General features: G+C 39.9%; 1 protein-coding gene and 1 long non-coding RNA gene across 4 annotated transcripts in view; one reads left to right on the top strand and one right to left on the bottom strand.

Annotated features, from left to right (window-relative positions):
* FYB2 (FYN binding protein 2) overlaps positions 1-25641 on the bottom strand; it is a 112439-nt gene that overhangs the window by 9756 nt on the left and 77042 nt on the right. For all 3 annotated transcript variants that reach the window (XM_047788905.1, XM_047788907.1, XM_047788906.1), the window contains exons 6-15: positions 25584-25618; positions 22947-22978; positions 22080-22182; positions 18969-19128; positions 16203-16314; positions 16066-16106; positions 12094-12157; positions 10345-10443; positions 7226-7254; positions 5766-5826 (exon numbers count right to left, since the gene is read on the bottom strand). In XM_047788905.1, coding sequence (XP_047644861.1) covers positions 5766-5826; positions 7226-7254; positions 10345-10443; positions 12094-12157; positions 16066-16106; positions 16203-16314; positions 18969-19128; positions 22080-22182; positions 22947-22978; positions 25584-25618 — 736 coding nt within the window. The remainder of the gene's footprint in view (positions 1-5765; positions 5827-7225; positions 7255-10344; positions 10444-12093; positions 12158-16065; positions 16107-16202; positions 16315-18968; positions 19129-22079; positions 22183-22946; positions 22979-25583; positions 25619-25641) is intronic.
* LOC125132081 (uncharacterized) lies at positions 288-25641 on the top strand. The gene is made up of 2 exons (XR_007136129.1): positions 288-1113; positions 25420-25641. It is a non-coding gene; the product is annotated as an uncharacterized LOC125132081 (long non-coding RNA).

Genomic DNA, 25641 nt, shown 5'->3' with positions numbered 1-25641 from the left:
ATCATAAAATATCTTCATTTTTTTTCACTACCATCAAACACAATATATCTTGATCATCTTTCACCTGAGCATCTTTTTTTTTTTTTTCCTTCTTAGGGCTGCACCCGCAGCGTGTGGAGGTTCCCAGGCTAGGGGTTGAATTGGAGCTACCAGTGCTGGCCTACACCACAGCCACAGCAATGCAGGATCCAAGCCATGTCTGTAACCTACACCACAGCTCATGGCATCACCAGATCCTTAACCCACTGAGCAAGGCCAGGGATCAAACCTGCAACCTCATGGTTCCTAGCCAGATTCATTTCTGCTGCGCCACAACAGGAATTCCAACAGTATCTTAACAAATGTTTTACTTCCAACTTTCCCTCCAGAGCATTCTGCAGAAGGGTCTAATTACTCTTCCTCAGATGTGGCTCTGATTATATTGTCCTCTTACCCATAGTTTGGAACCTCATTTGGCAGTAGGGCACGAGAATTTTCTGAAAGGGCCCTTTCAACATAAAACTACTAGATCCTGGATAAAAGTTCATTTTAACAACTTGTTACACCTTACACTTAGATTAAGTCTTGGACATAGTACCCTAATAGCCCTACCACATAAACTAAAACCAAACAGAGAGCAATAAGCAGTATACAAGCACAGAAGACATGTCTCCTCAGCATTACAATATTTCAGAAGATTAAACTTCAGGTCAAGGGCAGGTAGGAGTTAAGGCAGATTTTTTAAAAAGCCAAATTCAACTCTTTGCTATTTATATAAGACACAGTGAACAAGAATATGAAAATCAGAAAAAGGATAAGAAATGTATACTAGGGAAATACTAACGAAAAGGTCAGGCAGGTATGTAAGATTGGACAGATTAGACTTTAAGACAAAGCACCACTGGGAAATTAGCTTAGCATTGCAGTAAAGTATGGAAGGGGACTCCCATTGCTGGAGTTTGAATCCTAGTTCTACCACTTACTGGCTATGCGAGCTTCGGCAAGTAACCTAGCCTCTGTGTCTCTACCTCTTTTCTATAAAATCTGTATTGCAATAGTCTCTACAACTGATGAGAAGACTGAACGAGTTAATATGCAGGAAATCTATCAACTGTGACCCACAGTAAGAGCTACGTAAGTATTGTTTTGGGGGGGATGGAGATGGCTACAACGTAACAAACATTCAGTTCATTTGAAGATATTTAACATTTTGTATGCTACTCATAAAAGAGCTTTAGCCTATAAAAAGCACAAAATGATAGAACTTTTGGAAGAAACTGACAAATCTACCATCTTTGAGATTTCAACCCATTTTTTGTATATTAATGGATAAAGCATCTAAAAATTCATAAGAGAATTAACACACATTTGACTTAAAGGACATAAACTGATCCTTGTACCAAACAATTAGAGAAGTCATTTTTCTAAAGTACACATGGAACATCTATAAAAATTTACAACGTGATTCATGAGGCATGAATCATGTCACAGAACATGTCAAGGTACTAATGCCAACTACTTTCTCAGTGTACTAATATATCAGCTACTTCTCCAGACCACAGTGTACTTAAGATAGAATTGACACTAGAATAGACTGCAGAACATAGAAACAGCTCTTCAGATATATGGAAACTTAGTACAACAAAGACGGCGTTGTAGAGATGGGGAAAATAGGGGCTATTCAATTAACCATGCTAGGAAATTTACCGATATGAAAAAAAGTTAATTGGATCTCTACTTAAGTAAAAATGTAAAAATCAGTTTCAGATAGGTCTAAGGTTTATATATAAAAGGCAGAAAGTTAACAGTTCTAGTAGAAAATATGGAGAATAACATTAAGATCTTGGGATAAAGATTTCTTTAAAATCTATTTTTTTTTCTTTAGAAATCAGGAATTCCCACCATGGCTCAGTGGGAGCCATTTGACTAGTATCCATGAGGATGCAGGTTCAATCCCTGGCCTTGCTCAGTGGGTTAAGGATCCAGCATTGCCGTGAGCTGTGGTGTAGTTTGCAGATGTGGCTCAGATCTGGCATTGCTGTGGCTGTGGTGTAGGCTGGCAGCTACAGCTCAGAATCGATCCCTAGCCTGGGAACTTCCACATACAGCAGGTGTAGCCCTAAAAAGAGGAGGAAAAAAGATACAGAAAGCAACAGTCATTGAGGGTAAATTGGTAATTTTTTTTTTTTTTTTGTCCTTTCTAGGGCCACCCCCTGTTGCACATGGAGATTCCCAGGCTAGGGGTCTAATCAGAGCTGTAGCCACCAGCCTATGCCACAGCCATAGCAATGCAGGATCTAAGCTGTGTCTGCAACCTATACCACAGCTCACGGCAACGCCAGATCCTTAACCTACTAAGCAAAGCCAGGGATCGAACCCACGACCTCATCGTTCCTAGTCAGATTTGTTAACCACTGAGCCATGACAGGAACTCCTAAATTGGTAACTTTAAGTACATTAAAATTAAGAATTTCTATTCATCAGAAGATTAGGAAGGATGTTGAAAATGCAAGTTACAAAGTGGGAGAAGATACCTGTAACACACATAATTGGCAAAGGAATAGTATCTAGAATGCATAAAAAAATCCTATCTATAAATGAATAAGAAAAAAAAGTAGTTCAATAGAAAAATCGACAAAGAATATGAACAGGTTTTCTACATAAGGAAAGACACAAGGGGTAAATAAACATATTAAAAGAGGTTCAACATTGCTAGTAATGAAGGTAATGCAAATTAATACCACAATGAGAAAATATCTCACACCCTGTAAATTGGCAAAAAAATTAAGATGTCTTTCTGTGCCGTTGGTGAGAATGTGGATCAGTATTCCACTTATGTACTGCTAGGAAGAGTGTAAATTGGTACAACCGCTTCAGAAAACAAGTTGGCATTTTCTTACGAATTTGCAGTCCCTATGTAATTTGCATTGATTTCTAAGTATACATATGAATAAGAGTATTTGTAGTAGTAGTATTCATAAGTGCAAAAAAAAATTGAAATTATCCCAATACTCACAAGAGAATGGATAAATTTTGGTATATACATAAAATGGAATATTATAGAACAGTAAAAATGAATGCATTTATAGTAGATGCAAAAAAAGGATGGGTTTTGAGTTAAAAAAAAAAGTTGCAGAATTCTATCTACAGCATGACACCATTTTATAATGTTAAAAATCCCAAATCAAACACTATGTTTTTATCACCTGTGTTTGATAATACTATTTTGGTTTTGAACAGAAAGCAAAAGACACAAAATGTAGGGGAGTGTTTACCCTGGGGGAAGGCAGTGGGATAGACTGAGGGATGTGCTCAAGGTAGACAAGCTGAGGCCCTGGGTTTGTTCTGGAGTTGAGCTATGGGTTCAGGGCAGTTGTTTTCTTTTCATTTGTGTAAATATATAGTACATTTTTAAGAAAAAAAATCATTCTTAACTCTAATTTTATATCCCAGGGCTATCCTCCATCTCCTGTCAAATTACATTTCCTGCTTATAACACCCACCTTATGGGCCAATGAAACTTCCCAAACACACGTGTTTTCCCTTTACACAGTATCCACCCCTTCTGCCCAGCAAACCTTCCCTGCTTCTCTCTCTCAGGCCCCCATCTCTGCCTGTCAAAATATTTCCTATCCTTGCTTCTTCACCTTGGCACAGAGACTCTTCTTATCCCCTAGATAGTGGAAATATCTACCTAGTCTGAGCTTTCAGATTATTTTGCACATTTTTTGGTAGCAGATCCTTCTTGTTAACTGATTTAAAAACTACATTTTGGTATGAGACCCATATACAGATCAGAAAGCCACAGTCCCTACCTCAGGGAGTTCCCATCTAGAGGAGGAGACAGGTAAAAATAAGACCAATACAACAATGAAAAATATATTCTGATAAGAAGGGGTGTCTAGCTCAAGTAGGAAAGCTCAGAGAAGTCTTCCTAGAGAACAACATCTGAATTCAGTCTTAAATAATGAAAGATAAAATCATTAACCAAACAAAAAGTATGGTAAAGTGTGTTTCAGGCAGAACAGTTCTTTTGTTTGTAAACTCTCACCTCTTTGGATATTTATCTGAGGCCTTCCCCAGACATCTACTTTAAAATGACTATCAGTCTCCTTTCAACACACATACCATATGTCCACTCTCTTTCAAAATATCCCAAGTTCCAATGTTTAATTATAGCTTTTAAAATTAATTTGTTTCTCCAGTCAGACAGGAATTACATCTGTTTTGTTCACTGTTTTGTACTCAACACTTAGCACAGTGTGTGGCATATAGTACATGCTCAGTAAATATTTGTTGAATGAACTGATGAAGTTGGAACAAACATGAAGGTTTAGAAATTCTGGAGAGCTTGAGTTCAAGAAACACCCAATAGTATAGGATGGAACATAGGAATGGTGGGTGAGTGGGAAGTACAGGTGAGGCTGAGAGTTTGCCAGGGGCTGGATCAAGAATGAATTTTGTCTTCGTAAGCAGTCTAGATTTCATTCTGAGTGATAGATGACCACTAACCATTTTTAAGCTGGTGACTGGTGGGGTTTGTGGCATGATCCCATTTGTACTTTAGAACATTTGGAAAACAAACTCAGGTGGAGGTGAGGTGGCCATTCAGGAAGTCATTGCAGTAATCCAGCTGAGAAACAAGGAGTGCCTGCATTGTGTCTGTGCAGTAGGGATGGGGAAGCAAGAACATTCTGAGTTACTAGAACAGAAGAGGGTACAGGCAGCAAAGAAGGAGTCAACAACAATGGCGGCTTTGGCTTGAGCCACTGTGTGCCTATTGAAATAATCACCAACATAGAGATTAGAAGAAAGGGGTCCTATTTGGATGGGGATGGTTGAGAATATGAATTAGTGTACAATCCTGAGTTTCAAATAGAGTTATATAACACGAGTTACTAAAGTGGAAGAGAGAAATCTGACCTCAAAATTGTAGATTTTGATATCATTACCATAATGATCTTAATGAAAGCCCTAGATGTGGGTGAGACCATTCAAGAACATAAAGGAAGAATGAAAGAGAATTGACATAGGAAGTCTGAGAAGCACATAATTTTAAAAGAAATGAACAGCAGAATTAGAATTAAACCAAAACCAACCAAACAGGAGGAGCAACAGCCAAAGATGAGGAATATGAAATAATAACATAGAGACCTAGGGAAAAGTTAATATTTCCTTCCTTTGAAGGATGGCATCCACAATTTAAGATACTACCAAAAAAGCCAAGTAGAATAAGGACTTAAATGTAACCACAGGATTTAACAAAGAAGTTATCAGTGACCTTATCAAAACCAAATTTGCTATCATGATAGGAACCTAGTTGGAGTGATCTTGGAGAAATGTATCGGGGATGAGAGCCCATTTAGTTGAGAGGGAAAGGACAGATAATACGTAGCTAAAGAGGGAGCGTAGGGTTTCAGGATGGTTTATTTTCTTTGATACATTTTAGTTATTTAGGCTTTGAGAACAGAGGTTTTGTCAGGTAGTTCTTGCCATCCTCCATAGGAGGTTATTAAATAAATATCTGTTGTGTTGAAATGAGTTTCAAGTCTATAGATTGAAAGGTAAGAAACAAAGCTCCAGTGAGTTTTGAATCACCTGCCATTGTTAGGGCATCTATATTATTCATCGTTTCTCTTTCCTCTTAGTTGGGGGAATATATCGTAACTTGAATTTTCACCTAGTACCCAGGGATCTGAAGAGGTGGCCCTCTGACCATATTTAACAGAGCATGAGGCAGTGGGTTAAATACCCACAGGGATGACCGATGAAATACATTGACTTACTTCGACTCTTTTTGATTTACGTCCACATCATCATAGATAATAACTTCCTGAGACCTAAGTTCTAGGGTCAAGATAGGATCAAAATAGTCATTTATTAGGTAATGGTTTATACAATCCCCAACTTAATTTTCCAGGTGCATTCCCAAATCTGTTTTTATCAAAATCGGATCATAGAATATAGGTTAGGCTGAAAGGATCAAAGAACAAAAAGAGTATCCATTTAAGAAGAACGTCACTGAAGCATAAAAAAAAAAAAAACTGGGATGTCTTAGTATTTCAAACACAAATAAATATATTGATTTGATTTCATGCAGATTTCCAGAAAATATGAGTTGCTGAAAGGATCATTTTTAGACGAGGTTCCCATTATCCTGGAACTGGACAAAGATATTACACTGCTAGAAAAGCGTAGGGGAAAACAACAACTTAATCGAATATCAATGTTCATTTTTCTCCCATGATTTTTATTTCAAACCTTTGACAACTTCTTTATATTAATCTTGCATAAAATTGAATTGGACTTAGTATATAATCATAATTAGATATATTCAATTTAGGATATTCACATTCCTTGGTGCTCTTCATAGAATTCCATAATGTTCAAGTGACTCACCACTTGAATGAATTAGAAACATTTTGGCATGATTATTCACAATTCATATTCAGTTATTCATAAATCTGGATGGGGGTACAATAGCTATCTATTCAAAGCTGGGTTTTTTTCTTTTACGTAGAGCAAGGATATTTTGGGAGACCTGTGATTATACTAGGTATATATAATCATTTGTTATTTTGTTCAGCAAGCTCATATTTGGGAAATATAATATACATTTGAATTGCCAAGTCAGAGTAAAAGTAGCTGCCCTTGCCATAGCCCATAAGCAAAAACTGACAACAAAACACACAGCCCTTTCTCATCGACAGATTCGACTTACTGAACATGCACTGAGAGCAAGCACACTATGCATCAGGCACTGTGCTAATTTGTGCACTACTGTTTTCACAGCCAAGCAAAAAATATTCCAATGACCTTTCCTTGATTCAGGTGCAGTATGTGTATTGCAAAGTGATCATGTTCAATTCACTATGTTTTGATTAGGGTGATCTGGGCATTAAGTCCTTCAGTAGGTTATGTGGTATAGTGTAAAATGTGTGAGCTTTGTATTTAGAGACTTGAGTACAAATCCCAGGTCACCAAAGTATGGCTGTGACCTTCATAAAAACAAGTGATGCATCTATTTCTCTGGGATTTTAAGAGGCCTGGTATATAGGAGGCACTTGAGAAATGTTACTCATCTTTCCCAAAGTAAGGAATACTCTTAAGTAAAATGTCTTTGATTGTCACCTATCAATTTTTCCTTAACTATGGAACGCAGGCAGGATTACTACTTCTCTTTCTCAGGCCCTGAATGTGCCAATACTAAATAGTTTTGTGCCAGCAATAAGTGAATGTCACTTACCTAAATCAGGCAGCGAAACGGAAAATGCACTGTTAATTGACAAAAGACACAAAAGGGTTAAGGGAAAAAAGCCATGTTCAAAAATATTAGCTGATATATCTCAACATATTGATGACTAGGCTTCCTGATATAGATGCTTTGGGGCAAAGATATGAGGCAAACTTTTCCTGTGGCTTTGTTCTGATCACCTCCCTGCTCTTGTAAATGAGATAATTTATCTCCAGTGATGACCTGCACCCCCTTTCCTACACTTGATGTTAGTCAAAAGGCCCAAGAAGCTACACTCCCTTTCCTAACTAGACAATATCAGGCTGTTGCACAGCCCCACCCTTCTCGGTCCACAAGTCCTAGTTGTGCCTCTAACCTTCCTAGATGCCAGTCAGATACATCCAGTGGGAGAAATACGGTGAGAAAGAACGACCCTCTGGAGACACTGGACCATGACTATGTATATGTTTAACCAGAGAGGTGACCTGAGGGGACAATTCCAGTCCACATGGAAATGGAAGATGTTAATTTGCTAAGTGGGAGAGGGTCTTTGGCTCAGGTACATGGACTGGTTTTCCTCAAATTTCACAGTTAGGTGGATCACATGGAAGGAAGTATGATGTGGTAGAAACAAAAATCCGTGTATTTTAAGCAATTTAAGTTCAGTGCTCTAAGTATTCTGAGGACACTGGGCCAGGCCCAGGTGCTGCATCTACAAAATGAGCAGACAGTTTCTGTCCTGAAGTAGCTCAGGGTTTAGTGAGGAGGACCAAAAGTAAATTAATATAACACTCTGTGATAAGAACATAACAAAGGACAAAATAATAGCACTAAATACCCTTTATGGAGGCCTTAGTTTCTCCATTTCTAAAATCAATCCCATGGAGTTCCCATTGTGGCTCAGCAGGTTATGAACCCCACTAGTATCCATGAGGACTCAGGTTTGATCCCTGACCTCATTCAGTGGGCTAAGGATCTAGCATTGCCAGAAGCTGGGGTGTGGCTCGGATCCCACATTGCTGTGGCTGAGGTGTAGGCCTGCAGGTGTAATGCTAATTGGACCCCTAGTCTGAGAACTTAAGTATGCTGCTGGGGTGGCTCTAAAAAGACCAAAAAAAAAAAAAAAGTTTCATTTTCAGGGTTGCAACCTTGTTCTGAAGATAAGACAACAAACTAGGTGTTGATGGTCAAGACAAGAGCCTTCCAACAAAAGACTCAACAAAAGGCAAACTAAGAAACAAGGGAATAAACAAAGTTCTGTATCATCTGGGTAAATCTCCATGCTATTAACTGAAAAATTAAGGTAGAGAGGCAGATTTTGGCAAAATTTAAGGGGAAAAAATCTTTTTAGACCTTTCTAAAACTGGAAGATTTCTCTCTGCAGGTAGTGAATTTCTGTTTATAAAGTGCACAGGCACAGAGATTTGGCTTCTTAGGAAATTTTCTGAGAAACTTGTGTAGTTGGTCAGATTAGGTAATATGGATTTCCCTTCCTACCTTTAGATTCTCTGACTCTAAGAAAAAGAGTTTCTCAGTAGTATGAATAGATGTTACAACATGTGCATGGGATGTTATGGGAACCCAGAAGAGAAGCAGGTAATACAGGTTTTGGAAGAGGTGTTCATGGAATGCATCCCAGAAGGGATAATGTTTGACCAAATTTAAGGGAAGACCAGAACTTTGATAATCAAAGAAGTTGGGGAGAGGCAGGTGCATTCCAGACCAATGGAATGTCATGGTTAAAAACAAGGACGCATGAAACACCATGGCAGACACATACACACAGGAGTGAGGGTGAGAGTAAATCTGAGTGAGAGATAGAGCCCGATAAGTAGGTAGGGACCTGCCAGGAAAGTATTCACTTGCAATTGAAAGGGATTGGATGTTTGTTCTGAAATTTGTAAGCAGTCACTAAATAGTTCTAAGGACAAGGAAGTAAGATTTGCATTTTTAAAACAGCATTCGCCCTTGGATCCAATTTTTAAGGGATTGCAGGTATGCTAATAATGTTTGTCAGGGCATCTAACCTGCTAAGATTGGGGTCCGCCTTTAGTTCTTCCTGACCACTGGGGCTGGGCTCCCTCCTCTTCCGTGGTCAGGACTATGATCTGTAAACCCCATATTCTCTCATAACTCTTGGTAGATCTCGATCCAGCAGATGATTAGGCACACTCATGTGCCTCTGAGGTTTTATAAATGAAAAGAACTTCACAGGTACAGTAACGTAATTCTGTGTCCATATACGTAATGACCTGGGGCAAACTATTTGACCATTCCCTGCCCTCATAAAATGCACATCTATGTCTATGTGTTTCTCTCTCTCTCTCTCTCTCTCTATATATATATATATATAGAGAGAGAGAGAGAGAGAGAGAAACAGAGATGGAGCTGGACTCCCTCTTGGTAGATCTTATGTAAGATTGAAGAGAGAAGTGCCTCCAGAGACCCCAAGGGTACCTTCCACTCTAAGCAAGAGGAAGCTTAGTCACTATGGAATGTAAAATGCAAGAGATTTGCCCATGGTTGCACACTGAATAAACAGAAGACCTGAAACTAGAATCTAGAACATAGCCCACTTGTCTCCTCTTTTGACCTTCCAAATTCCCATGGGTAGTGGATTGATCTCACAGTGTCCCTTCCAGGTTCAAGATTCTGAGATATATGGTCCATTCAGCTAAAACACTCATCTTCCCTCTCCACCCATTGCCTCTCTTAAGAGAGGCAGATTAGAACCTGGAAGTGTAGAAAAGTAAAACTACTGGAACTTGTAGGGCTGCCAAAGCATAAAAGGACATAATTAATAATGTGGCACTCAGTAATATCAGGAATACATGTCAAGGATGATGAGCAAAGTTTCCTTCCCAGACTGTATTTAAGGCTTTTCCTCTACCCTTGTTTACAACCTCTTCTCATCAATTTTTTCAAAAGGGATGTTGTCACTTTCTAATTGGCATCAGTGGGTGTGGTTCACTCAAATATTGGCAAGGAGATAGGTGATAACCAGGGCCTTTGGTTCTAGCTTCTGGTACCCCTTCACTAGAGAAACAGGATAGATGACATCACCTGTGTAACTACCAAGCTGGCACTGCTAATCCTCTCCTGCAAAGAGAAATAAAAAAGGGACTTTTTACCTTATATTTTCTTTTGACTTGGTTTTCTTCATTTTAAATCTGTCCTTTTCTTTCTTGAAGAATCTCTGCAGTCTTTTAAGTGCTTCTTTTCCATCTAAACTAAGAGGAATCAGAGGATATAAATAATGTGGTGTTTGAGAGAGTACTTGAGATGGAAGGCTGTTGCAGTAAAAAGGTTCAGAGACTTCAGTATCATTTCTAAAACACACCCCACTCAAGGAAGATCAAGAAGATGCCTTATCAGCTTCTGTGGTCTTACTTTGAATAAGTGTGGATATGAAGTAGCATATACCAGCTATAAAGGGAATTACTGTATTTCAGTACAAACTTTCATCTACTCCAAATGGTCTGTATTTTATAGAGTTTATGGAGCAAAGTCTTCCTTTTAGAGAAGATGATTCAGGGAACCAGAGTTTACAAATTGTACTATAAATACACTATAGAAATTCCTGGCTCCTGAAATTCATATCACTAATTTTTAATTTATGGACTGATTATATAACAATGATGGCAGACAAAACATTCATCCAAAGAGATACATGCACCCCTATGTGTACTGCAGCACTATTCACAATAGCCAAGACATGGAAACAACCTAAATGTCCATTGACAGATGAATGGATTAAGAAGATGTGGCACATATATACAATGGAATACTATTCAGCCATAAAAGGACAAAATAATACCATTTGCAGCAACATGGGTACAAGTAGATATTCTCATACTAAGTGAAGTAAGTCAGAAAGAGAAAGACAAATGCCATATGATATCACTTATATGTGGAATCTAAAATATGGCACAAATGATCCTGTCTACAAAACAGAAACATCATGGACATGGAGAGTAGACTTTTGGTTGTCAGGGGGGAAGGGGAGGGACTAGGGTTGATGAAGAGTTTGGGGTTAATAGATGCAAACTATTACATTTAGAAAGGATAAGCAATGATGTCCTACTGTACAGAACAGGGAACTATATCCAATATTGGGATAGAGCATGATGGAGGATAGTATGAAAAAAAAGATGTGTGTGTGTGTGTGTGTGTGTATGACTGGGTTACTTTTCTGTAAAGCAGAAATTGAAGGAACATTATAAATCAAGTATAATAAAAAGTTAAAAAAAAAACCAAAGATAGTACACTGCCTGATTGGGGATTAAAATGTTTCAAAATATGCTCTTTTTAATGGGGAGGTTAGGGAGAGGGACTGATACACCCGCAACATCCCACCCAGCACAAATGCCCTCTTCTCCCTTCAACTCTTAAACTTTGGCTTTTGACCACTGCTGCTTTCCTTTCCACTATGTGCTCCTAATAATTAAACATTTAAACAAATCTTATCCTTGAACACTGAGTTATTAGGTATTAAATTAAGCACAAATCCCAGAGATAGCCTCATTAACTTGCAAAGACACAGTTAAGTCATAACCATTGATTTCTTCCTGGAAAAGCAACCACAGAATCAAAGCACTTTATTGATATTTATTGCTCCTTTCTCACTTATTCTCTAACACAACATCAAAGTCCTCTACTCTGGGAGATGGATATTTTCTCAAAAGAAAAAGCAATGTGATTAAAAATTATATGATTGTACACAATTACAAGTACCCTGTTGATCACAATGTTGTATTACAATATCTTATCTCCACTCTCGGTTCAAATCCTCCTTAAAGATGGGGGTCATTTCTTAAACTTTGGTTTTCCTAAACCAATAGGAAATACCTTAGCTGTGAAGGCAAAAAAGAGAAACTCACTCTATTGTTGGGTAGTTGCTCTTTGTTTTGTAGACATTCTCATACATTTCTTCACTATTTTCTTCTGAAAGTAAAACAAAATAAAAAAGCTGTTTTCATTTATTATAATGGAAATAATTCAGGTTGATATTTAACACAAAATTATTGGATAACTACCAGGTTCTATGTACTCTGATCTTTTCTTTAGTAAGTAGTTTTAATGGAACCATATGCACTGGTTTTTACAAGCGTGTGATAAAAAATAATTAACCTCTATAAAAGTATATACAAACAAAATATTTGCTTCTGCTGTTTCCAAGTCTGATCAGATTTAGTCAAAGGAAGTTGGTTTAATGAACAGAGCCCTTCCTTCTATTCTTCCTCTTTGCTGGCTTAACATATAACAACCTGTCTGCTAAAGATCAAGCACTGTGCTGAATGCTGGGGAAATAATTTTGAATAGTCCTTCTTCTCATAGCCTGGCTTTCACCTAGTCCAAAATGTAAGCTTAAAACACAGAGATATAGTTTGAGTATGCCCGGCAATGGAGGATTTTCAAGAACTTGAATCACAATGAGTTTAGGAGAGTCACTTAACTTCTGTGTGCCTCAGTTTCCTCTTTTTAAAATGAGGGTACTGGAGTTCCTGTTGTAGCTCAGTGGTCAACAAACCTGACTAGTATCCATGAGGCAGGTTCGATCCCTGGCCTTGCTCAGTGGGTTAAGGATCCAGCATTGTCTGTGGTATAGGTTGCAAACTTGGCTTGGATCTTATGTGGCTGTGGCATAGGCCAACTGCTACAGCTCTGATTTGACCCCTAGCCTGGGAACCTCCATATGCTGCCAGTGCAGCCCTAAAAAGACAAAAAGTAATAAATACATAAATAAAATTAAATAAAATGAGGGTACCATGTTTAATGATCTCTAAGATTCTTTCTCCATCTAAAATTCTGATATTCTGGAAGTTTCTGTGGCTCAGCAGTAACGAGCCCAAGAAGTATCCCTGAGGATGTGGGTTCCCTGTGGATGTTGGCCTCAGTCAGTGGGTTAAGGATCTAGCATTGCTGTAAGCTCTGGTGTAGGTCGAGTACACAGCTCAGATCTCACATTGCTGTGGCTGTGGTGTAGGCCAGCAGCTGTAGCTCCAGTTTGACTCCTAGCCAAGGAACTTCCATATGCTGCAAGTGTGGCCCTAAAAAAAGCAAAATAAATAAATAAATAAAATTCTGATATTCTATGAAGGATAAAAACAACCAGAGTATCATTTGATTACCCCTCCTCCATTACCTTTTCACTCATTCAACAAATATTCTTTGAATAGCTAACATGTGCCTGGTACTATAATAGGGGCTAGGGAAAATGGTAAGTATAAAGAAGAAAACCATCTAGGAGGGAAGACAGTCATTAATCAAAGAATCATACACATACAGAATTAAAACTGGGAAAGTGGAGTTCCCATCATGGTGCAGTGGAAACAAATCTGACTAGGAATCATGAGGTTGTGGGTTCAATCCATGGCCTTACTCAGTGGGTTAAGGATCTGGTGTTGCTGTGAGCTGTGGTGTAGGTCACAGACACAGCTCGGATCCTGTGTTGCTGTGGCTGTGGTATAGGCCGGCAGCTGTAGCTCTGATTCAGCCCTTACCCTGGGAACCTCCATATGCTGTGGGTGCAGCCCTAAAAAGCAAAGTAAAATAAAACTGGGAAAGCACTATGAGAAAGAGGGTTATGGTACTACAAGACTGTATACTTAGGAAAATATTCCCTGGGGAATAATGACTGAGCTGAGATCAGAAGAAAGATTAAGAGTCACTTAGGCAAAGAGGCGGCAGGGAGGAAAACACTGCAGGAAGCGGGAATAGCATATGGAAACACCCTGAAGTTGGAGCTTAGCATGTTAGAGAAGCTAAAAGCCAGCATGATTAGACCTCATAGTTGAAGACTGAATAAAGTGTAAGAAAAGGTTGGGTCACTCAGGGTCTCTAGACCATGTTAAGGATGATCTTAAAAGGTATTGGGACTATACTGCAATGCTATAATAATCAAAACAGTATGGTGCTAGCACAAAAAACAGATACAAAGATCAGTGGAACAGAATAGCCCAGAAATAAACCCATGCACCTATGGTCAATTAATCTAACAAAGGAGACAATGAAGAAAAGATAGTCTCTTTAATAAGTAGGAAAGCTGGGAAAACTCCTAGAGAAAGCATAGGCAGTATACTCTTAGACATAAGTCTTAGCAATATTTTTTTTGGATCTGTCTCCTCAGGCAGGGAAACAGAGGCAAAAAGAAAAAAATTAAATACCTAGGAATAATCTTGACCAAAGAGGTGAAAGACTCACATGCTGAGAACTATAAAACATTAATCAAGGAAATTAAAGAGGATTCAAAGAAATGGATATCCCATGCTCCTGGATTGAAATAATGAATATCATTAAAATGGCCATAATAACCAAAGCAATCCACAGGTTTAATGCAATCTCTGTCAAATTACCCATGACATTTTTCACAGAACTAGAACAAACAATCCAAAAATTTATATGGAACCACAGAAGACCCAGAATTTCCAAAACAATCCTGAGGGGAGGGGGAAGCAAACAAGCAGGAGGCATAACTCTCCCAGAATTCAAACAATATTACAAAGCTACAGTAATCAAGACAATGTGATACTGGTACAAAAGCAGACATACAGACCAATGGAACAGAATTAGGAGCCCAGAAATAAACCCAGAGTCTTAGAGTAAATTAATCTTTGACAAAGGAGGCAAGAATGTAAAATGGGGAAAATGTCTCTTCAAGTGGTGCTGGGAAAACTGGACAGCTGCATGGAAATGAATGAAACTGGAACACACCCTCACACCAAGCACAAAAATAAACTCAAAGTGGCTTAAACATGTAAACATAAGACACTATAAAACTCCTAGAAAACAACATAGGCAAAATATTCCCTGATATCAACCACACAAAAGTTTTCTTAAGTCAATATCCCAAAGCAATAGAAAAAACAAAAACAAACCAATGCGACCTGACCTCACACCAGTCAGAATGACATCATTAATAAGACTACAAGTGACAAATGCTGGAGAGGGGGTGGAGAAAAGGGTACCCTTTTGCACTGTTGGTAGGAAAGTAAATTGTTACAACCACTATGGAAAACAGTATGGAAATACCTCAGAAAACTAAATATAGAACTACCATGTGACCCAGCAATCCCACTTGGGGATATATCCAGAAAAAAACCTTCACTGAAAAAGATACATGCACCCCTATGTTCACTGCAGCATTATTCACGATAGCCAAGACATGGAAACAACCTAAATGTCCATCGACACATGAATGGATTAAGAAGATGTGGTACATACACACAATGGAATACTACTCAGCCATAAAAAAGAACAAAATAATGCCATTGGCAGCAACATGGATGCTACTAAAGATTCTCACACTAAGTGAAGTAAGTCAGAAAGAGACACATACCATATAATATCACTTATATGTGGAATCTAATGTATTGCACAAATGAATCTATCTACAGTAAAGAAACGAACTTATGGACTTGGAGAACAGACTCATGGTTGCCAAAGGGAGGGGGAGGGAGTGGGATGGACTGGGAATATGGGGTTAAGTGGTCTCAAACTATTGCATTTGGAATGGATAAGCAATGAGATCGTGCTGTATAACACAGGGAACTACAGCTAGTCACTTGTGATGTAATATCATGTAGGATAATGTGGAAAAAAGAATGTATATAAATGTATAACTGGGTCACTTTGCTATACAGCAGAAGTTCACATAATATTGTAAATCAACTATAATACAAATTTTTTTAAATAAATGCACTTATGCACACATACCTTGAACCACTTCTATTAGCTTATCATCATCCCACCCAATTGGAATTATTAAAAATATGTAAACGTAAGATTCTTTATTGCTAATTAGCCGTAGAAACAGCAATTCCTACTGGTGTTTCAAATGTCTCTATACTTACCATTATCTGAGGTGAATGAGCTAGAGAAGTCTGACTTTGATCTGTGGGGAGAAAAGATACAAAGCCCATTGACCTGTTGTATTGTACTTTTAAAGTTTCATCACATTCATCTCACTGAAGGGCTGGAATGTACTTACCCCTCTCTCCTCGGGCACTCAACATCATCATACGTCTCTGAAATGGAACTTGACCTAAAGGCTCCTGGGCCTGGAGTTTCTTTAGTCATCTCCAAGGCCTTCACATACCCACCTGCAAAGAAAACAGAAAATGCCCCAAAGAACATCTCATTAACTGTTCTCATAATCGCATTCACACACATCACTAGCAATGGAGGCAAGAATAGGAAAAGGCTGATAAGGGGTTAATATCCAAATACATAATAAACTCATACAACTTGATATAAAAAAACAGCAACTTGATTAAAAAGTGGGCAGAAAGCCTAAACAGATATCTTTCCAAAAAAGACATACATACAGATGGCCAACAGGCACAAGAAAAAATGCTCAATGTCAACCAAGGAAAAGACTAAACATGTTAACAGTGGATTATATATAACCTTAGCATGTATGATCCTTTGGGAAGACACTTCACTTTGCTGAGCCTGTCATGATTCTCTCAAATTGGGATGACGAGAGTAACACCTACTCTTATATGATTATGGCAGAGATTAATACATCTTTACAAAGGGTGCTAATTACCCAGTAAACCAGTGACTCCTCTTCCTTCATCAGTGGTTCCTCCTCTAATCCCTGACTTCAAATGTTGATGCCTTCCATGGTGCAGCCCTATGTTTAGATGACTTTAACCAGTCTGTGGCATTTTTTTCTTAAAGTAAATTTTCTCAGACAAGTTGATTGAGCCCCTGTCAACCTTTATTACTCATTAGTGATAGAATCAGTTGGATAGTGTGCCAGGTGGAAAAATGCATAGGGATTGTACAAGTAGCTAGCCTGTTATAGGCAGGAGCTGGTTTATTTCACAGAGCCATAAGCTTGTCACGACCATAAAACTGCCACTTTTTATCAGTTGGCATAAGTTAGTATTCAGAGTACGGGTGACTCAGAACCATTTTCAGGCATGAACCATTAATCAGAAATAAGTAATATATCTGAGAAATAAACAACAAGCACATTGACTTTTGTCTGTTAAGTCAAAGCACCAAGCAACAAGGTTTACAAGACATCAATTAGCATATAGGTCCCAAACCATCTTGATGAATGTCAGCTCCCAGAGACATAAAGGCCCTGCTTTTTCTTTTTCTTTTTTGTCTTTTTAGGGCTGCACCCACAGTATATGGAGGTTCCCAGGCTAGGGGTCGAATTGGGGCTGTAGCCGCCAGCCTACATCAGAGCCACAGCAACACCAGAGCTGAGCCACATCTGTGACCTACACCACAGCTCACGGTAACACCGGATCCTTAACCCACTGAGCAAGACCAGGGATCGAACCCATAACCTCATGGTTCCTAGTCGGATTCATTAACCATTGAGCCCCTAAGGGAAATCCCCTACTTTTTCTTATGAAGTTATCAGTAAGTTTCTTTAGCACAAAACACAGACACTGAACACATGGTTTCTTAATTCTTACTTCAGGACAATTTTTTCTTTCTTAATCCTCCCTTTTGGCTGAGGCAAATGTAAAAGTTTAAGACTTCATTTGAAAAGCACAGACAACTCAAAAATTTTATATCCCTGACTTAGACACCTCCCATGAGTTCTTGATACTCCACCTGCCTTTAAACTGTTTCCATTTGGTTATCTAAACATATCATGTTTCAAACCAAACTTGTGATCTCTCTGCAAATGTGCTCTTCCTGACATCTGCCCCATCTCAATAGAGTGGCAGCCCATCCTTTCGATTGCTCAGATCCAAAATCTTGAAAACACCCTTGATTCTCTTCTCTTATATTCACCTCCAATCCACAGCCACTGGTCAGCTTGACTTTCAGATTACATCCTGAAAGGACAGGATAATAACCTTTTCATTTTCCTTGGGAAATCCTTCAAGTTCCAGATGTGAATGTATGACCTAGGCTAGGTCCATTAGAGGTTACTCTCCCCCATTCTTGATGACTGGGTCCTGGTTGGCATGTGACACAATCAAGCCAATAACTGACTCAGATTTGGGTCTTTTTGTAAAACCGTTAAGAAGATAACCATTTCTAGTTTTCCTCTGGGGTTCCTAAGAGAATAGTGTGTAAGCCTATCACTGCTGGCTGCCATCTTGCCTCCACAAGGGTGGAGTCTGACAAAGGAGCCAAGCCAGAGGGAAGCAAGGCTAGAAGAAAAAGTACCATTGAGTCCTTGTGATACTGATGGTGTCCCTGGATCCAGCCACTCCCAGACTTTCTGCTAGGTGAGCCTCCTTTTCCTCTTTAGGTTTACACAGTATGGCCTGATTTCTGTTACTTATAATCAAGAGTCTTGACTCCCAGGAAGATAAAATACAACCTGAATATAGTCTGCTATGACATCATACTATGTCATCAGTGTCAATGACTTGGGTCTATAAAAATCAACAGGAGCAGGTAGATACAAAGGGAAATGAATAACATTTGCTGAATACTTAGCATGTAATATACTGTCAGATTTGCTCCATGCAAAACCCCAGTGCGGTCTGTATTAAGACCCTTTTTTATACCTGAAGAAGCTGAGGAATATGAAGACGTATGGAGTTACAATATTACCTAGCTAATAAGTGTGAGACCTGAAGTTTGACTTGGGTCTTCCGTTTCTACATCCAATGATTTTTTTCCACTCCTGCACAGCTGCCTCGCTCAGGCAAGTTACTTGGTATATGACAGGTATTCAATAAATATTGATAAAATAAGTTAAAATATGGGTCATGAACAGCCTTAAAATCATGCAGTAATAGTGAAGAGAACCAGAAGGAAACACACTCACAGTGGCCTTGGGAGTGCCGGGCCAGCTTGGGGTCCACCGGACAGGTCTTTGTCTGGATGATGTCAGTCCCAGGGCCCTCCTTCCCGGCCAGCATGGTCTTCTTACCTCTGTGGACTTTCTCCATCTGGGTTTTTCCAGGTGTCCCTTCACAGGCATCCACCTAAACACATAACGGGGACAGTCCTGCAGGGCTTTGATTTATCCTTAATTTTTTTTTTTTTTTTTTGCTTCTTCATGCTGTTCTGTATTCATTCATTCCTCAGGGTAGCAATTATTTTACTTAACGCAATATTACTCCTGTGCATCATAAAGACATAAACCATGTCTTGTGTTCATCTCTGAAAAGCCAATGAATGCCTGGCAGCGGCAGGCCCACGGGAGGTGGTCGGGGTGGCATGGAGTGCTGACAGCGGGACGGGCACTTGCTATATTGTATCTCACTTAATCTTCATGACACCCCATTAGAAAAACATCATTATTTAACATTTTTAAACTCAGCTGAGAGGAATAAACAGCTTTGGGTCTCACAGCTAGTCATCTGCTGAGGCCAGACTGAACCCCAGAGCCCTGTGTTCCTGCCACAACCCCAGAGTCCTGTGTTCCTTTGCCCGATATGTCATCTCCTCACCCCCTTTCTTCTGTTTCTCATCACTTCTTTCCTCACTTCCTCCCCTTGGCATGTGTTAAACACTTACTGATAGACACAACACACTAAGCTCTGGAATAGAGAGATACAAGTGGCTTCCATGCTGGTCACGGAGCAATACACACAAACCATTAGCTAAGGTACAATGTGGTGAGTGTCATTTGCTGCAGAGTTGCTCACGAGGTGGAAGTGGGAGGGGAGGTCAGTCCTCATGGCTAGGAGACAGTGTGGGGCAAGACTTCAAAAGCAGGTTTTATTTAACTGGGTTTAAAATGCAAGGAAGAAATTGGTTGAGGGGATAAGGACTACCTGGCAGGCAAGTCAACACAAACGGGGGCATAGAAGTGTTAGTGTCTTTAGAAGGGACCACAGAGGCTGCTGATGAGGGAAAGGACAGGGGAAGAAAGACTGGAGGCGAGGCTGAAAGGATTGAGATGGGATGGAGCTGAGTTACAAAAGGTCTTGCGTGCAAGGCAACAAGCATGAGCTTTATCTCATAGTCATAGGGAACCAGGCAGGGGAAAAACCTCATCAGACTTGCATCTCGGAAAGATCTGTATAGACTGGCAGGAAGAGACACTAGAGACAGACGAATTGGAACACCTCTGGCCATCTCCGTGTTTTATAATTATGAGATGGGCAGAAGGGATTACTGTTCTTTCGACAAGTGGACATGAGGGTTGACTTTTGACTGTGACAAATACATTTGAAAGGGCTTGGTAAAAGTAAAGTAATGAATAGACATAAGGCATGAAATTTCCTGAGCTCTTGCTGGGATCTGGGAAGAAGAGAGAAGAGGAGGGTTATTATTTTAAGCTACATAGCCAAGAATGAAATTTTTAAACAGGGGAAAATGACAAAAAAGTAACAGTCAGCATTTCACACAAATACAGTGACCGCCTTTCTTCAGCTTAGCCCCTCACACAGCAAACACAGGTTCTCCAAGCACTGTCCTTAGGCATGCTTCCTAGATCCAGTCTGAATCACCATGGACTGTATTTCTACAGACTAATAATTTGTATTTGACCCCTAAAAAGCACTGACCACTAGACCAGCTAGACCACTCACCACATTTGCCCAGCATATTCCAAATAACTATGAATAATTCCCAAACTCAAATGCACTCCACGAAAGGAAGACTGTGTCCCTTTGAGGGTAACCTGATCCCATACTTGGCTCTTGGCCAGCACTGACAAAGAGCACATCCTGCTTCTGCTCTTCCATGGTCATCATCCTTCATCATGCTCCTCTGCTGTCTTTCTCATACACTCCTGATTAACCCTTCCTGATGTCTGGCCTCAACACCCGGGATGGTCTTGCCCCTGCCCACTGGCCTTGACACATCATGCTGCCTCCCTGGCTCTGGCCCCTGTCTTTCATTATAAGTGACTGACTTGTTTGAATTATGCTGATTTGCGACGCTCTCTAAATACCCAACCTGGTCCAGCCTGGTCTTTTGGCCTACTTGCTAGTTCAGGTCCACACTACCAACAAGCTGCTTGACTTACCAAAGCCCTGCAGGTAGAACTGGAACAATTCGATATAAGATAGGACCATCTCAAACAGGCATCTTGAATGTTCTGAGCCCCAGTAGTAGCCCTGGTGGTACCTATTGTTTAAGCTTCTGACCACACTAACTTTTTCGAAGGGGGTAGTGTCAGTTTGATATGGATACATATATACAGTGTTTGCTATTAATAAACTATATATACACATATAGGTACATATATATACATAATAAACTATACGGATATATATATATTTTGGACACACCCTCAACATGTAGAAGTTCCTGGGCCAGAGATCGAACCCATGCCACAGCAGGGACTTGAACCACAGCAGTGACAATGCTGGATCCTTAACCCACTGAGCCACCAGGGAACTCCTACTATTAATAAACAATATTAATTAATCAATTAATGAGTTAACAACAATCTATTTCACTTTATGGTAGCTATGGCTTACAAAACAGTTTCATGAGCATCATTTCATTTTATCATCACAAATGAGATAGAATCCGGATGGGAGTGAGGACGGTAATTGGGTAGGGACTATTCATTCTCATTTTACACATGAAATGCCTGAGCTCAGAGACCATGCCCCTCTTTTAAGCAGGGCTTCAGAGCACAGAGCTGAAGGAGGAGGCCCTCCCTCCAGGGTGGTACAAGGGCAGGTCGTGCCTGAGTGTGCTTTTGTATTTTGCCCCCTTGGATGCCTTGCTGAACTCACACTAGTCTCAGCCCTGCTCCTAAGGCCTACTTCATGGCTAATAAATGGAAAATCCAAGGCTAGAGTTCAGCTATTGTCATGCTGATTTCTTGGATAAAACACCCAACACCTTCTGCATCTTCTGACTGTCGCTCTGGAGAGCTGCCCATCTCAACCTCTAAAAAGTTGCTCCATGAATTGGTCTCATTACATGGCTGAACTGCGCTGTTTGGTCTGGAGCCCTTGAACCTGGATACCTTGAAAAGATGGTCTGAATGTAGTTCCTTTTCCGCTTTTTGATGTTCCAAGTCACATGGATCTTTGTCCTTCACTTTTTTATCTTCGTCTTCATCTTTGGGGCTGAGATGTGAAGAGATACCAGGGAAAAAATGAATATCAGAGTGTTTATATGATAGGGTCCCCCTCAATCCTAAATGAAATGAATGGGGAAAGTGAATTTAAACAGGCTGAGTCCTCTTCCTCCTCCTCTCCCTTCCCCTCCTTTTTTTTTTTTTTTTTTTTACAAGGAGGAGACCAGGATGAAGTCAACCATAGATAATTTCTCCAGATTTCTGCCTGCTCCAATCAATGCCAGAATGAATTGTTGCCTAAAACCCCTTAATAATTCCCCCATTGCCTGTAGGATGAACTATCAGTCCCACCAAGAGAAAAGGGAACCCTCCTACACTGTTGGTGGGAATGTAATTGGTGCAACCACTGTGGACGGTAGTATGGGGTTTTCTTAAAACACTAAATCTAGAACTACTGTATGATCCAGCAACCCCACTCCTGGGCCTCTAACAGGAGAAAACAGTAATTTGAAAAGACGTATGTGCCCTAATGTTCATTGCAGCACTATTTACAATAGTCAAGATATGGAAGAAACCTGAATGTCCATCAACAGAGGAGTGGCTAAAGAAGCACTAGTAAATATATACAATGTAATATTATTCATCCATAAAAGAGAAGGCGATAATGCCTTGCCAGGCACTAGGGGTGCTGAACCAGGTCAGGTGCTGGAAACAGCTGGCCCATTAAGGAAAACCAGTTCAGTCACCAGGGGGTCAACGGCTGATTCATGCTTTTCCTTTTGAAGGAAAACTCACCAAAAAGGTACAACTCACCTAGGTTCTTGGTGGAGAAAATTCTTCCAAGGCTGAAAGTAAAGAGGAAAATGGTCATTTTCATAAATTAACCCATGTCAAACCCAAACCACACCTCTGTTGTTTGATTCCAGGTCATTAGAGACCTGAGCAAAAGGTGAGGCCAGTGAGGTCTCATACAAAGCAAGAGTAGACACTGACAAAAGAATGTTCCATAAAGAGTTGCCAGTGAAGCTAAAGATCAATCCAAAAAGAAAACAGGCAGTTCTAAAGCAATGGTGCATGCCAGAGGGAATGTGTAATTTGACTCAGAAAAATCAATTGTTCTCTACACACCTTTCCAGGAATGCATCTGTAGAGCAAAAAACCTTCTAAATCCTATGAGCAAATAGGAATGTGTGATATTTAAGCATTGTCTTTGTGGGCAAAACTGTAGAAGCATGTGTGCGAGTCATGCTGGGAATTCTCCCCTCCTGATTCCTCACCCTCCAGATTAAAAATCAGCTCTTGCATGATCTAGACTTGGCTCTGTTAAAATTATGTCCTACACACAACTATAAATGTAATAAATTAATTGAGTAATATAAAAAAAATTACATCCTAATGACCACAACACAGCCCCTCGTTGAATCTGTCATCACCTATCTGGAGCTATTCACTATCAGGAATCTAGCCAAGATCTGAAGAGAAGAGAATATATCTAAGCATCCAAAATGCTGCTACAAAGTCTAGTTCAAGAGCTCATCGACCCTCCTTTGAGAAGAGCCTCACAGACCTTCATTTAGAGACAACTGGCTCTTATTTTCTATATAATTCTAGAAGATTGGAAGGTAGCACTGGTAGAAAGGTATGTCAGGGAGACCTTGCTTTATATCTCTGCCACATTATTTACAGGTTATTTAACCTCTCTGAGCCTCAAGGTTTCGACTATAAAATGGAAGTAGCAATACCAGCTCACAAGGTGACTTTGGGGATTACATGCTGCTGTGTACACAAAAGTGCCTGCCACCAACAGGGACTCAGTGCACACTCGACCACGTGACAGGCTCACTGCTGAACACAAAGAAATTGACAGTAGAAGGAAATAATAACTGACGAAAATAAGAAAACTACTACAGCAAACAGGCCCCGCAGATTTGGTGTGAAGGCAACTAGCTCTGAACATCTATTTACAAAGGCCAAAAGCATCTCACAAGGAAAGCAGGAACTGTGCCCACCCTGCTCCTTATGTACCAGAGTATTCCAGGTCATCAACAAAGGGTGAAATCAGATTCTAGCCACAGAGCTTAAAAACATTGAGATGAGCATAATACACTTCTGAAAGTTAAAAGATTAAAAAATACATTCATGCTTTTTTTTGTTTTGAACAGGATAAAATTTGGTCATTTAGAAAGTTCACTTGTGCAGAGAAGTGTATTTGCTGATATCACCAGAAGTGAAATATCTTAATAGTTTTCAGTTTTGTTAATAAGAATAATCATATCGGCTTTTCTATCTATGAAGCATATCACAAGTGAACAATCCTTTCCCATAAGCATAAGAAAAATGAACCAGAAAGATGAAGGATCTAGACCAAATGTACCCAGTGAGGAAGGAGCAGCAGCTTGACTGACCCAGTAAAAACATTTGGTAGGAGTTCCCATTGTGGCACAGCAGAAATGAATCTGACTAGGAACCATGAGGTTGCAGGTTCGATCCCTGGCCTCACTCAGTGGGTTAAGGATCCAGCGTTGCCGTGAGCTATGGTGTAGCTTGCAGACATGGCTCAGATCTGGTGTTGCTATGGCTGTGGCATAGGCCAGCAGCTGTAGCTCTGTTTAGACCCCCAGCCTGGGAACCTCCATATGCCTCAGATGCAGCTCTAAAAAAAGCAAAACAAAAAACAAAACAAAACATTGGGTAAGTGCCTATTGTGTGCCAGGCACCGTGCTAGGTACTTACCTATTTGTCTGACTTAGTTCTCCCAGCAATTCAATGAAACAACTATTGGTCCCTTTATTTACTGAGTATTTATCACTGCAGAGAAGTTTACCGCAAGGCAAACGCTTCCTGCCCTATAGAGAACACACCATTTTATAGAAGATACAGCTGCAGCTCAGAGAGGTTAAATGCCTAGGATAAATTCCAGCATTCACAATTAAATCGCTTGCCTAAATTTACCTCTTTTCATTCTCACAATGACTTCTGATGTGGGCACTTCTAGTATCATTATTTAACACGTGAAGAAATAGAGGTTCAAGGTCATCCAGCCAGGAGATGGGATTGAAGCCTGAGATTCAAGGTGCTAGCACAGTGCCCACCAGAAGCCTGAAAAATATGCCTTCCGAGGTCGAGGTCTGGTCATTCTCGTGAAAGACCAGGATACACATGTTTGGCTCGTGCCAAGAACTCTAATTTATTAAGGCCAGTTGGTGTTGGCCACGCTAGATGAGGGGCCAGGAATGGATTAGGATCGTTTCCCATCCTAACATCTCTTCTGTCTCTGATCCTGCAGGGCTCAGGCTTCAGAATCTTAGCAGCTGGAGTCTAAAAAAGCCTGAGAAATCTGGAGAAAACACAAAACAAACCTGTTTCCACTCTCATGAAAGAAATGACTTCAGAATCAACTCTGCACACTTGTTTTACTTATAAAGCTGATAAGAACAGAAGACACAATACCTTTTGGAGTTCTTCAATTCTGACTTCATACGTTGCTAAAATAAACATGAAAAAATTA

Source organism: Phacochoerus africanus, chromosome 8 (assembly GCF_016906955.1).
Source record: "Phacochoerus africanus isolate WHEZ1 chromosome 8, ROS_Pafr_v1, whole genome shotgun sequence".
Taxonomy (NCBI): domain Eukaryota; kingdom Metazoa; phylum Chordata; class Mammalia; order Artiodactyla; family Suidae; genus Phacochoerus; species Phacochoerus africanus.
Note: the sequence above shows the minus strand (reverse complement) of the source record. Positions and strands in the feature narration are given on the sequence as shown.